The 14,944-nt window shown below is 50.3% G+C and overlaps 1 protein-coding gene across 7 annotated transcripts in view; it reads right to left on the bottom strand.

Moving 5' to 3' along the window:
- Window positions 1-14,944, bottom strand: part of PLCH1 (phospholipase C eta 1) — a 55,927-nt gene that overhangs the window by 24,359 nt on the left and 16,624 nt on the right. For 5 of the 7 annotated variants that reach the window (XM_038146247.1, XM_038146253.1, XM_038146248.1 and 2 more), the window contains 2 exons: window positions 1,653-1,799; window positions 1,063-1,306 (listed from right to left, as the gene is read on the bottom strand). In XM_038146247.1, the coding sequence (XP_038002175.1) occupies window positions 1,063-1,306; window positions 1,653-1,799 (391 nt within the window). Of the gene's footprint in view, window positions 1-1,062; window positions 1,307-1,652; window positions 1,800-12,620; window positions 13,021-14,944 lie in introns of those variants that run through there. The other 2 variants (XM_038146250.1, XM_038146251.1) reach the window with 2 other exon arrangements.

The raw sequence follows: 14,944 nt of genomic DNA, 5'->3' as shown, positions 1-14,944 counted from the left end.
CTGCCCTTACTGCAGCTCAGCCAAATGCTTAAAGCCAGAACTGGTTTATGGCAATTATTCACAGCTCAGTTCGCAACTCCAGCCCCTCTGCACTCCCATTTCTGATGCTGGTTCCTCCTCTGAGAACGTGCTCCAAAGTTTTCAAATATTGCTGGGCTTACTCTGGGATCTTCTTCTACCTGACCCTTCATTCTGCCTGACCTTCACTTCCCAACAGCACCTTTCACCCCCTTCTTGCACGAATATCCCTCAGCACCTCCTGCTAAGCTCCTGCAGTAGCTGGGAGTGGGACAGGGCCATTCTGTGTGCAGTCTCCCAGCTGCCACGCTGGATAAAACAGGGCTTGCAGTGATGTTCCACCAGGAGAGAAGGTACAGCAGACAGGAGCAGCTCAGAAAAGCCATGGTTAAATATAGCAAGCTGAGGACAGGTGCAACAGAGCATGCAATACAACCCCAATGGACCTGTGCCTGCTGTGAATCAGAATCAAACACGGGAGATATAAATTGAAAATACCTGAAATATGTATATTCTCCAGGAGTACCACTGGAGACTTCCACGAGGCAGAAGAACAGACAGGTTACAATTTTAATTAAGATGGCCTTGGGGTTTGGTTTTTGGGGGAAGAGTGTTCTTTGTGTATAACATTTTAGTCATCACTGTTGTGAGAAAAAACTATTGGGAAAAAAAAGGCACACGAAGAAAATATTCCGAGAACATGAGGTTCACTTTGTCTACTGGGCTACAACAGAGATGGCCAGGAGTTACTGAGATACTGAGCTAACTGGAAATAGCTGGTTCTCCCCTTCAAAAAGGAATTCATTAGCAAAATGCAAGCCTATCCCCTGACTTGCGTGCAGTTTGATCCAGTCCCCAAGGCACAGCCCATGGTTTATCACACACGTAAGTGTCCGTGTCAAACCCATTGCTCAGGTTTCCATTGCCATCACTGGAAGGGTTTTGGTCACTTAATAGGAGGAAAAAGGACACGCTGTGCTGCAGTGCCTGGGAGCCAGGGCAGGAATGTGAAGCAGGAGGAAGGCCTGGCCCCTCAAAGGATACTGGTCGTGCGTTCTCTGGCGCTTGGCGAGCGAGTCCTCGTCGCTGATCCCAGCCAGGAGGTACTTGAGCCCCGTGATCCAGGTGCGAGCCTCCTCGGGGTTGGACGTGATCAGGTCCAGGGTCTCCAGGTGGTTGCCATGGTAAATAGTGAAGCAGCAGCTGGGGTCGAAGCTGCCCTCGGCGTGGCGGTGGAAGATCTCCGACTGCCGGCCCTCGCTGACTTTGTAAATGGAGTCGATGACAACTGGGGGGAAAGGGAACCAAAGGCCACGCTGGGACAGCCAGCCAGCCAGCCTCTTCCTGCTTCTCCCAATTCTGAGTTACTCAGGCTCAGAGGCATTAAGCTTTATTAATGTTACATCTTCTCATCCCAAAGCCCTGTTGGACTGAAGGTTTCCCTGCCGTGGCTGGGCCACGTGCCGGCTGCCCCGGAGGCTCCGAGCACTGCCGGAACATCTCAGGGCTGAGGGTTCAGAAAGGGAGCAGGGAACACAGACACCAAGTGTCTCCCATCAGCCCACGAGCCCCTGTGTAAGTCACATTCTAATACTGAACTGCCCCAGAAACTAGAAGAAATAGGAGGAGGTTACTTTTTGCCTTTTCGCTCTTCCGGGAGGGCCTCCATCGGATGCAGGTCCTGTGCTCGTCCAGGTAGAAGAGACGGACCAGCCCCTTGGTTCCACTCTTCAGCTTCACCATCTGCGTCCCAGACTGCATCACACTCATGCATCTTTCAACTGTGAGGCAGAGCAGAATAAATTCAACTGAACAGCCGTCTCATCCACTAATGACATGACTAACGGGCTGCCCAGCATCTGCCAGGCACACCCCAGTTCTGACCCGAACCTCCAATGACAGAAAGTGGGCAGTGCTGGGAGACTGTTCCTTCTTCACTGCCACCTTCTCCACACAGGAAAACAGAACAACTCATCTGTCTGAACACCCTCACAACAAAGGAGGCAAAGAAAACTTTCATCTGTGTTGAAGGAAAACATTTTATAGTTGTTTCATGCTCATCTTATTTACATTTTTTCTATTACTGCACACAGTGCTGTAATTTTAAATCCCAGCACTCCATGTGCTTGCAGTGGTGAGATCCTCATTCAAACCCCACAGTCCTTTGGGCTCAGTAGCCCTGGAGTTTGTCCCTCATGCTGTGACACTGGCAGAGCTGCTCACAGAATGGCACAGACACATTCACACCCTCTCCATGCTGCCACCGACCTTCCGACACACACTGGGATGATTTCCTTTTATCCACCCGTCCCATCCGAATGATAAGGCTTTTTTCCTCCTCTGTGTTTTGACTAAAATAAACCCATTTCTTCCACTTCATCTCACATCCTCCCTCCTGCAGCCTTCCAAACACAAGGATCAAGATAAGATTGCCTCTTGATCTTAGTATATATCCACGCTCTTAAATTACCTTCTGGTTTTATCCATTCACAGCCTCTCCTCACTTGGTATCACTCCAAATTCATCTCCCTGGGTGATTTGTTTACACTCTGGCTGGCTCCCAAATAAACTCTCTGGGTCTGTCTTTATTTCTTATCACCCTTCCCCTCTCCAGCACTTCTCTCTCCAGTGCTCCTCAGTGTCACAGCAAAGACTAACCCACACTCCCACTCCTCTGCCAGAGCTGGGATTTATTTATTTATTCTCCCAACAGCTCTGACACGCTCAAGGGTAGTCAGAGCAGCATCCAAACATTGAGCAAACCAGGGCTGAACAGCCCTTGGCGCTGGAATAACCTCCCCTGGCTCCCTCACTCACCAGGAGCTGGCAAGGCAAGCCCCACATGGAATAAACTCCATCAGAAGGAGTCTTTCTCCTCAGTTCTCTTTCTTGGAGGAAGGAGGGGACTGAGGTTGAGCTGAACAGAACCAAACTCTTCTGAAAGCCAATAAATGTGTCCTTCATTATGTCCATAAATAATGGCACTCCCTGGATCAGCACACACTGAATGAAGGTGAGTTTGAAAGGCCTTTAAGATAAACCATAAATGTGACATAAATCAAGCCAGGTGATGTTAAACCATATCCACGTGTTGGCTGGGGCAGCATCAACTTGGATATATCTGAAGATGCAGAAAGTACCAGGAAGATGAACATTTTCACCACAAGGGGTGGAAAACTCAGAGCCTGAGAGAAGAAAGATGAACTGAAGCAAAAATAGTCTCTAAATCTCCCTGTGTACATCCACACAGGAATGCCTTTTCTTGGCAGAGCCAGCCTTTCCCTGTGGAACTGAGTTTAGATCAGGTTTGCCTTGGATTCCTCCCAAGACAAACATGACTTGTCCCAGCACAGCAATAAGGTCCTCCCTGTGAGCGTGGGTACACAAACGTGCCCTGCTCCACCAGCCTGGCACACACACCACAAGCACCTTTTGATTTCACTAATAGAGAGATCACTTCCAGCAGGGCTTTAGCTCAGTAAGAGGTTTAGCAACAAGCTACTCAGCACAGAAAATCTGCTTCTTTGCACCTAAGGCTCGCAGCGACTGGTGAAAGTCTTTCAAAAAGAACTAATTCTCAAATAAGTCTCTCTATTAGCACCAGCTCGGTTGTCAGAGAAAAAATCCCAGCCTGGTTTCACTAGGATGCCATTGAGGACAGGCAGCAAAAGGCAGAAGGGAGACGACCACATTTATTCAATACAAGAAAAGGAAAAATGGGCCACAGTCAGGTAACTGCAGCCAACAAAACCGGAGGAAAACAAAAACCATAAAAGGCAACACAGTTCCTTCTTCACCATTTCAATTGCTTAAACATTTCTACATCACATTTGGAATTGTTACGGGTGCAGTCACATTCATGCTTCAGGCACACTTCAGTTACAGGGAATAGATTTTAAAACACTTTCTTTCACAAAGTGGAGGAAACCCAGTTCCTGCCCAATATCTCAGCAGCCTCCCCCTCCCAAAGCCCACCTGCAGTAGGTCCAGTGCCCCAGAGAGCACCATCTTTGCTGCTTGCACTTTCCCAGTTCCGAGGAAGTACCATGAGAATGCAAACATTTAAAGAATAGTAAACGTGTAAGGGTTCATGGCATCATTTCTGCTGTGTAGGTGTGAATGACAAAGGCTCCCCGTTCAAGAAGGGACTGGGGTAATGGAAATGCCACAGCAATCACGAGCCCATTGGATCTCAGCTCTGCAAACCATTTACAAAACACCCCATCCTCCCCTTCAGGCTATTTATAAAATATAAGCACGCAAATAAAAAAGGTCTTTTTCAAATCTATTCTCAGTATGCTAATGCCGGTCCCTTGCCAGACACCACACATTAGCATCTGAATCGGGAAGGTATTGAGCAGAGCAGGGCAGAATAAAGCTCCAGAAGAGCAGTTCAGGAAGGATTTCACTAAGGAATAGGGAAGCCGGTTCCAGAAAAACATCTAATCCTGTAGATAAACCAGGAATACAGAGCAAATGAAGCAGCTCCTCAATGCAGACATAGATTGAAATTTGAGGAAGCGAGACATGATTCCCATTCAGAGATATTCTTCTGTCACAAGGACTGGCCGTGCATTTTTTGCTCAAAGTCTGAAATGAATTAAGTTAAACTAGAACACGATGTAAATTATGTTACAAGATCAAAGAAAATTAATCTGGAAGTTTAAATAAAAATTTATGCTTATGCAATGTATAAGGAAGGTATCCTGCCCATGGCAGGGGGTTGGAACTGGGTGCTCTTTGAGGTCCCTTCCAACCCAAACCATTCCATGATTCTATGATATCTGAAGCTTTAATTTAAAATTAAAAACCCCTGAAAACTACATTAACTCCTGTTTGCAGAGTTATGCAAACTTGACAGTCTAAAATCATCCCAACAGACATCCTGGAGTTTAACGAGATTTAATAATGAAAGACCAGTCTACTTTTCTTCCTCCCAAAATAGCCCTTTAAAGCGATACAGACCTGAATTCAAATAGCACTTTTTAATTTAGTTCAGCCATGAGAACCACTCCTAACACAAACCTCTCCTTACAGGAGGAGCTGCTTCTGTACTCCAGGGTAAACCAGATACCAACCCATCTGTGCCAGCTCGACCTTCTCTGGGGTGCCCACGCTGCCCAGCACGTGGCAGGCCTCTGAGGCCAGGAGCAGAGCCATGGAGCCCTGGGATGTCCCTGAGACCCGGGGTGCCAGGCAGATCTGTGGGTGCCCCCTGCCCACGCCGCTCTCGCTGCCCACTGAGCTGGCACTGCCGGGCAGCTGCGGCTGCTCCAGCAGAGCTAATCCCCAGGAGCCCGTGCCACCTCCTGTCCCTGTGCCACCCTCTGTCCCCGTGCCACCCTCTGTCCTCTCGTGCCAGCCTCCATCCCCGTGCCACCCTCCATCCCCGTGCCACCCTCTGTCCTCTCGTGCCAGCCTCCATCCCCATGCCACCCTCTGTCCCTGTGCCACCCTCTGTCCCCTCGTGCCACCCTCCGTCCCCGTGCCACCCTCTGTCCCCTCGTGCCACCCTCCGTCCCCGTGCCACCCTCTGTCCCCTCGTGCCACCCTCCGTCCCTGTGCCACCCTCTGTCCCCGTGCCACCTTCTGTCCCTGTGCCAGCCTCCATCCCTATGCCATCCTCCATCCCCGTGCCACCCTCCGTCCCTGTGCCACCCTCCGTCCCTGTGCCACCCTCTGTCCCCGTGCCACCCTCTGTCCCTGTGCCAGCCTCCATCCCCCATGCCACCCTCTGTCCCCTCGTGCCACCCTCCATGCCCATGCCATCCTCCATCCCTGTGCCACCCTCTGTCCCCGTGCCACCCTCCGTCCCTGTGCTATCCTCTGTCCCCTCGTGCCACTCTCCACCCCTGTGCCACCTTCTGTCCCCATGCCACCCTCTGTCCCAGTGCCACCCTCTGTCCCCATACTACCCTCTGTCCCCTCGTGCCACCCTCCATCCCTGTGCTCTGATAACCAGGGATGGCTCAGCACCAGCCCCCCAGGATCCCCACAAAACCCCCATGGCTCGGAGCCACGGCCATTCCCTGCCTCCCGAGAGCTGGGAATTCCTCTGGTTTAAAGTTAATTTAATTCCAGCAGTCCCAACCTGCTCTTGTGCCTCACCACAAGGACTTCAGGGTGTGCAGGACCCCGCAGTCGATACCAGAAGGAAATTATTTAGGGAAGTAAGGCATTACACTGAGCAGCATTTTCCAGCAAGCAGAAGAGCATTTTCCTATACAGGGCACATCCCTGCACTGAAACAAACACCCCCTCCCATAAAACATGTTCTCTGAGGTTAAATAAATATCCTAGCTATTTTTTGCTACTATATTTTGGGGTTTAGTTATTCAAGAAAACACTATTACCTTCGCATTAGCAGCACAACTCTACTGCCAAGAGTATACAGCAAAATGTTACACCTCTGTTGTGAGACAGGTGATTTTAAAGTCAAAGATCAAAATAAATTTCTTGTTGCTGTCCACAAACAGTTCTTGTATTTTCCTGTGTGTTAAGAAATTAATATTTCAAAGTGCATCCAAATGACAAAAGGTCTGGTCTCATCTTGCTTTTATGGACTTACTGTTACAGCCATCTGACAAAACAAAAAGATTAAATAAGGTATAAAGAGCATTACCAAACACTGAGAAGTATAATTATGAAAGAGGATATAAACTGGGTTTCTAAATGATAGGCATCAACTGCATTAAGCCAACATTAGGCTCGAAGAGATAAAAGGTACCCATAAAATGCAGGAGTTAGTTTTCTAACTGCAGCAGCAGCTCTTCTCCCCTCATTCAGTATTTACTGTGCATTTTGTGAAGGGTTGTGAAGCCCAGCTGCCCAGGGCACTGGTGGGGTCACTGTCCCTGGAGCATGTGAAAAACGAGTGGATGTGGCTGCTGAGGACCCAGTTTGGTGTTGAACACTGTGGTGGTGCTGGGCTGATGGTTGGACTGACTTTGTGATCTGAAAGGTCCTTCCCAAAAAGCCCCCACCCCTGCCCTGGAGACCAGCACACAACTGCACCGTCCGTCCCAGCAGGGAAAACACTCTGGGTCCAGCCCAACCCCGAGGCAGACCCCTGAACCCTACCAAGCTGTCAGCTGCCTGCACTCTCCTCATGCCCCTGTCCTGCATCATTCCCCCATCCCGAGCACTGCATTTTCCCTTCCAGTAATGCCATTAAACACCGTTTTCTGCCCAGGTCCAGCCCGGAGAGCACATCTGATCCAAATCCCACAGAGCAGCACTAAAACCGTCAGGGTGCTGATTGCTGGGCTGTTACATAACAGCCAAAGAGCCCGGGGGGCACAGAGGGCACACGCAGGTCTGGGGCACTGCAGGGCCCCCGGCAGGATTGGGTTTTTTGGTTTAAATAGCCACAGCTCATATTTTATGCCAGTTTAATTTGCTTCGCAGCAGCTCTTCTAGCCTCGCGGAATTTCACATTAAGCTTCTTACAGTGGGTTTAATGGTAATCTCTGGGAAGTCCATGGACATGAGATGGACAATCAATCTCTCACACTCCTGCATTTCCCAAGAAACTCTCGAGGAAGCCACACAGCACCAGCAGAGACACCAGAGGCTGAAAGGGCACAGGCAATTCATCTCAGCCCTGGAGAGGCAGAGCATCAACACAAGTGACCAAACACAAGTTGAGACTACTCCAAACAACTGAATGGTGTCTAATCAAAGGAAATCACTAACTCTGGGAAGCAGCTGGTGCTTGTAAAGTCACTAAACAACATGCAAACAAAAAGGGGTGAAGCTTAAGAGCAAAACCATTCACGATCCGGAATGGAGAAACTACCCCAAGCACAAGTGAAATCTATCAGCATGTTTCAGCTCATTGTTAGTCTGGGAACTGTCTGGTGGTGCCTTTTTTTCTTTGAAAAAAAACACCCCAAAACAAATGCAAAAACTTGGGAGCAGCAGCTCCCAGAAGTCATGTCTGAGTAACACAGTATTTCACATAACTGCTCTTTCAGCCTCCCCTATTGACACTGCGGGCTCAGTGCTTCCAGGATGACCAACAACTCATCTTATTTTCACATTACAAGTGAAAGGTCTCTGCTCTTCACCCTTTCAAGCTGATCCCTGACAACCCTTAGTTATTCTGGCCACGGGAGAACTCAGAGCTCCTTCCCAGACTGAGGCCCCCTCTTCTTTTGCTCTTAGAGATCAGAAAGGAACCAGAAGTATCCAAACAAAAGCTTGGCACTACAGTATAATCCAAAAAGAGCCTGAATGATCCTTAATGACAAGCTTTGCTCCCTCACTGAGACTTCACAGAGCACTGTGCCTGCAGAAATGTCCTGCCAGGCCAGTGCCTCTTTCACAGGGGCTGTGCTGCCCTGTGGGACACCATGAATAATGCATGTTTTCCACCCCTGCCCAAGGACCCCTCCTTCTGCCAGCTCAGCAAATTTCCACGTATTATCTTCAAGCAATTAGCCCAGGTTTCATCCTTTCTTCAGAAACAACTCCACCAGAGCTGTCCATTGTGAGAGCCCTGGTGCCACAGCAGCACAGCGTGGCTGAGGACTGTAAGTTTTCCATTAGGACTATGGAATTAATCCTCTGTCAACACTGAAAAGAACAATCGTTTAAGCACAGCCATGGCCAAGTGCCAAGGCACATTGTCACATCAATGGGGTGAACAAGGAGCACAGATTTATTAAGCAAACACAGTTAAGTTTGCACATCCTAATCCTCTTTCTTCCTCGAGGATCCCTCAGCAGGGAGGGCACAGCAGTTGATTATGACACTCCAGAAAGTGGAAAAAGCAGGAGGTGGGAAGAAAGGGAGGAGGAGGAGGAGAGTTTCCGCTGCCCCTGCCAAGGGGAGGATGAGCACACAGGTGTGTGGTGTCACTGTGCCAGATCCAGGGTGGCTTTCAGGACAAGCACCCTCCCTGTGTGTGACCATGGCACGGCACCAGGCACCATCCCCAGGTCTGTCCCCAGAGGAAACCCCAGGGCTCCCCAGGCCGGGGAAGCTCTGCTGAGGAGGGCAATCCCCCCCTCGATGCAGCTGAGCCACCTCTGCAGTGCCGAGGGGCTCCTCCTTCGCGGCCTCCCAGCTGGCAGAGAGCAGTCTGAGCATCCCAGGAGCCTTGCCTCTGCCTGCAGAGCTGGAGAACAGTGAACCACGAGCTCTTTCTCTGCCAGAATCCCGTATCTACCCTCTAAAAAAATCAATAAGTACATAAATAAGGATCATACACCAGCGAACCAGACCTTGTTCTCAGCCTCCCTGTGTTGTATGATGCAACAAATACAATTCCCACCAGAACACACTGAGCTAGGGCAGACCTCCTCATTCACCACACCGCCCTTTGGATGTCACACCTCCCACTTAACTTCAGCAATTTAACAAAAAATAGGAAAAAAAACCCACCACCAAAAGGCCCTTCCTAGAGCTTGCTCCTTGCCCACACAGACGTGCAGAGGATGAACTGTCCCAGCCTCAGCGCAGCAGTCAGCTCTGATGGCTGCAGAGTGAGCAGCAAACAGCCACGTGTGGCAGCATCTCAGCCCTGGCAGCAGCACGCCTGGGGAGGGAGTGCCCTGACAGGGCACGGGAGCAGCTGGCAGAGGGATCCAGTCCCCAGGGCCTGGGGCCAGGCTGGAGGGAGCACTGCTTCCCTCCAGGCTGCCAAACAAAGCCACACCTGGGGCACGGCTAGAGACTAGGGAGAGGGGAAAAAGCAGAATAGAATGGAAGGTGAAGTTAATTAACCTTTAAAAGTAATGAATGGAGACTGCAGTGCAACAGATGATACGAACTAATTTATTCGCCCTCCTCAGAAATAGTCATTTTGCTAAAGAAACGTGTTTCTCTATTCTAGTTTAAATTGCCTCGGTGCAAGTCACCGACAGTGAGTCATCTGTGGGCAAACAATGAACTGACAGTCTCAAACACCAAAGTGATTTTATTACTGGAAATGATGCTGTTCTGTGCATCTGAGTTCCAGGCTGATCAATGTTTCTGTTGGTAACGTGGGAACACCTGTGAGCCCGTTCTCTGCCGTATTGATAACCTGTCACAGCACAGCTCGAGCTCCCTGCCCTACAGCCAGCTGTGCTGGCACTCCCAGGGAAAAGCCAGCTCCTCCCAGCTCCCACTCCAGCCATGCAAGGAGACACGGAGCAGCACATGCTCCCTGAGGCATCAGCTGCTGGAGGAAAGAGGAAAAAGCAGCACACACACCCCTTGCAGCAAGCTCAGTGCTGGACAGAGCTGGGAAGGTTCCTGTCAGCACGTTCTGCTCACAGCCCCTGGTGTCCTCAAGCTGCTGTGTGCCACCACTGACCCCAGTGTGGCACTGGGGCGGCTCAGGCTCCAGCAAAGCACTGAAGGAGTTACCTCAACAATTCTAATCTATGCCCCAGGGTTTTGGAAATACAGCAGTTCTTCAGCAAACAGCAGCGACGTTTCCCCTAACACCATGACAGTGCTCTGGGGATTTACTGAACCATGTAGATTTCATTCATAAGCACAAAACCACAAACCCTAAGTAGTTAGAAAGCACATAAACTAGTTACTAGCTGGCCAGCCACATCCTCTGCTGAGCTGGTGAGACACTGCCCCTGGAGCCATCAGCATCCAGCTCCAGCACCCTCTGCACCCTCAGCAGGGCCATGCAGGGACGCTTTGTGGTGCCCCACTGTGACACTCAGGGCAACACTGGGCCACCTCCTCAGGATACACCAAGCCATCCGGAGGCTTTCCACCTGCCGAAGCTGCCATGTGCATGTGCTAACTTCTTGTGAGTGCATTTAGTGCTGAGACAGATTTAAACTGTTACTGGAATGAAACCTGCGGATGACCAAGTTCTTCCCAGGAGACTGATGCCTTCCATATCCACTCAGAGCAGTTTGCTGTTCCAGGCTAATTCCCTTACATATCCGGATTCCAGAGCCTCCACTCAGTGCCTGGACAGCTGCAGGCACAGGAGTCCCAAAGCAGCACTGATAAGGACATTAAACAGAGCACTGCCATCATCCCTGGTACAGGGGGAGCCCGGCCATGACCCCACCTCTGAGCGGCCAAACCTCAGTGCCAGGGACACCCCGGGACACCCAGGGACAGCAGGGACAGCCACTCACTGCTCCACAGCCCTGCCTGCCCTCCCCACACAGAGATGGCACTGCCACAGCCAAGGATGACCAGCTGGAATTTGGCCTTGCTGTCACATCTGGGTGAGGAAGGGATGCAGAATGGCCTCGAGCAGAACTCCACCCTCAGCCGAGTTCTCCAGTGTGGAATGTGCTTACCCACACACCCAGGGCCATGAGATTCCAAAGGTGAACCTGATGCTCTCCTTGCAGGCCTGCTGCCAGCCCCTCCAGGAGAGCTGGCTGCTGTGAATTATTCAGTGGGGCCATATCCATTACCTGCTGCGCCTGGGAAGGCAGATGGAGTGACACCTGCCCTGCTTTAGCCACGGCCACCGAAGCTCCACGGAGAGCTCTGGGTACCCAGCCCCGGCAGAGGAAAGCAGCCTTTGGCACCACAGCTCAGCAGCCCCAGCACAGGCAGCCCGCCCCGCAGGGCATCCACAAATAGCTCACTTTTGCCTAAAATAGGCTCTGGTTTTTGTACAATAGCTGTGCCTATTCCCAGAGACTTCCACTAGATAAAAAATATCTACTAAAATCAACCATGACAGATATGAAGAGAAAAAAAAAAATGTATTAACCACCAACACTGCCCTGAAATTTTCTAACATTTTATAACAGGAAAGGTGATATTTCAAAGTATAATCCATGACTCTTGATGGCTTTATTTTAGATTAGCTTGTTTGATTTTAAATTACAGATAATCTTGTCACAAAATTTTCTTCTGCGCTACACAATTCTGGCAAGAAAGCTCTTATGCTACATGTATTTTCTTAATGTTTTCTGTAAAAGAACATAATCCAACATCCTTAAGGATGAGCAAAATACAAAAATTAACTTTAATCTACCATGATTTCTCCTTCCCTCTACAGCATTCGCTCTCTATCCACTTAGAGGCTTAAGCTAACTGCCACTTTCCATTCAGCACTGACTTAAATTGAACAAAACTAGATGTTATAAACTACAAGATACTGAAGAAAGTTATTCAAGATGTCTTCCTTTTTTGTACCATCTCCTGCAATTCTTGGAAAGACATCTTTTATCCAGTGCTTTCATTCAAATTTTACATACCACTTGCAAATGTGTTATACTATTTATAAGTGCTACTAAAACAAACCAACTCTTCTCCACTGAAAGCCACAGCAAAATTCCCAACAGATGAAAAGGTCAAGAATGTTTTTATTCAAGGCAAACACATTTGTAATAATTTAGGCTAACACAGAAGTGCAATTTGTTCTCATCAAAAGAGCAGTATCTCAAACACAAGCTACATGTTTTCATAGAAATTGACTTGACTTGCAAGTCAATACAAACCCACCAGGTTTTCTTGTTAAACATTCAGGAATAGATACACAGTTGTTATACTAACAATGTCCATATAAACACTGCAATTTGCCAAACCCAAGTGTTAAGTTACCTGATTTTTCTATAACCATTTCCAGACAAACTACCAGCTCATCCTATGGCAATTCCAAACTCAAACATCCTTACCTTTTTCTGGACTTAAATTTTTATATACTTCAAGGTCTGCCATTAAATTTGTAACTCGGGCATTATTGGCAAGCAGAATGGAAATTCTCCCTTCAGGAAAGGCTCAGTTTGATCTTCACGCCTTCAGAGCCAACACATTTGGAAAGCAATCCCTGGAAGTACAGCCGAGCACCGCTCCTCAGGATGAGCGAGGGGGATCCATAGCGCAAATCCAGAGGCGAGAGCGGGTAACTTCGCTCACGCTGGAGGAGCAGCGCGGGAGCCGGCAGCATCTGCCCGTGCTGCAGCTGCGGACCGGCGCTGCTCCCGCGTCCCCGCACACCGCGCGCCGGGCTCCGCGAGGGCGAGGGGCTCCGGGAGGGCTCGGGGCACGGCAAGGGGCTCCGGGCACGGCAGCGCTCCGGGCTCCGCGAGGGGCTCCGGGCACGGCAGCGCTCCGGGCTCCGCGAGGGGCTCCGGGCTCCGCGAGGGCTCCGCAAGAGCTCGGGGCTCCGCAAGAGCTCCGGGCACGGCAGCACTCCGGGCTCCACAAGGGGCTCCGGGCTCCGCGAGGGCTCTCCGAGCACCGCAGGCGCTCCGGGCTCCGAGCGTGCCCGGTCCCCGGCGCAGGGAGTCCCGCGGGCAGCGAGGGGCTGGGCGGGCAGGGATTACCGCGCTCCGGCTCGGGAGCGGCGGAGTGACGCAGGCTGAATGCGGGAGGGGAGATCCAAGCCCGCTCCAGAGTAACCCCCGGCATCTGCAGGCGGGGGTTCCGCGAGCCGGAGGGGAGAAACCCCCAGCACCTTTGCGTGCCTTTGCCCTGGCCCCGTGCCCCTCCTGCTGCCGCTGTCCCACTGTCCCTAACTCCAGGGAGCGGCCACCCTGCAGGGACAGGCCAGCTGCAGCGGAATGCACTCGCTTCGGGCTGTGCATCCCCAGCCGCGCAAGGACCAAGGAGGAGCAGGAGTGCCCCGGGAGGTGCTGAGCACCAGCTCTGCCAGCAGCTACAGAAACCCCCCGTGCCCCTGGAGAAACCCTGGGCTGCTCTAAGGCATCCCAGCGCTCCTGAAATCAGCGGGTTTGCAGGCAGTGTGGAACAATGGGCAGAAGCATTCAGACCTGCAGAAATTGCACTTGCTTACGATGGAGCCCAAGGGCTCACAGGGCTGGAAAGCACAGCAAGAATGAAGTCAGCTCCACATGCAATGCTTCACATCTTTCATTTATTGCATTTTCTAATTCTTTCCCTCTTCATCTGGCTCTTCCACTGTGACATTTACATCAGCACACCAAAGGAATTCCCAGCTGTGGGAATTCCTAAACATTGTGACAGCAATAAAATAGACAGAATTTGTCTAGCACAGGCCAGGAAAAAGTTACATGAGAGACAACGTGACAGGGGAGGAAAACAAATAAAAACCACTCAAAAAACCCACCCCTCATAGTTCTACATGCCTGCAGAACTTCAGTGGGACGGGAGACAAGATCCAAGTGGAGCTGACATGTTTTACTCCCTGAGAAATCATTATTTCTGAGCTGTTGCTATCACACAGAGCCTTCCCACGGCCCCCACGACAGAGCTCAGCACTCTGTGGGTACCCATGGACCAGGCCCAGCACCCTGGAATGCAAAATGGGACCCCAGACACACTGCAGGATCTCCTGGCTGCTCAGCTTGGCTCTAGTGGCACTGTCGGGCTGGGATGGCAGGAGGTGGCACAAGTGCCACTCTGAGCAGGCAGAGCAAGGGACACGGGGGGCCACGGCGTTACCCCAGCTCTGGCTGAAATCACCACTCTGAAGCCTCTAGGCAGCTACCAATGCCTGTGCATTGAAATGATGCAGTTCAACAACAAAAAATCAACTGTCTCTGCTGTACAGTTTAATTATTGATATATCAGATTGCACTTGATAATGTGTTAAATGCAAATTACTCACACTCCTACTGTTCTGTTAATTATAATACAGGCTACACACAAGCACCTTCAACACCACAGCTGCTCTGTAAGAAACCTTACACAATCACCAATACACTCTTCATTATTTTGTCTCCAAAATAAGCTTCCTTTTAAAGCCAGATGTGCCTAAATGCTACATGTCTTTAGAAATTCAAGCATGTTATATAGGCTAGAAGAGCATTACAGCAAACAAATGAAGATGTTATGTAATTCAGTTGACAGGTGCCAAATGGTGTAAGACTTGTAGGTTTATTCAACTTTAAAAAAAAACCCAAAATCAATCCCCATGACAGCTCCTCAGTGTCAAGCCAGGTTTTGCATTTAACCCCAAGCCCTGTCAGTTGGCTTGGCTTTTCCCTTGCTGCCAGGCTCATTCTCCTGCTGGGGA

This window comes from Motacilla alba, chromosome 9 (genome assembly GCF_015832195.1).
Source record: "Motacilla alba alba isolate MOTALB_02 chromosome 9, Motacilla_alba_V1.0_pri, whole genome shotgun sequence".
In the NCBI taxonomy this organism is placed as follows: domain Eukaryota; kingdom Metazoa; phylum Chordata; class Aves; order Passeriformes; family Motacillidae; genus Motacilla; species Motacilla alba.
This window is presented reverse-complemented; position numbering and strand designations above follow the sequence as displayed.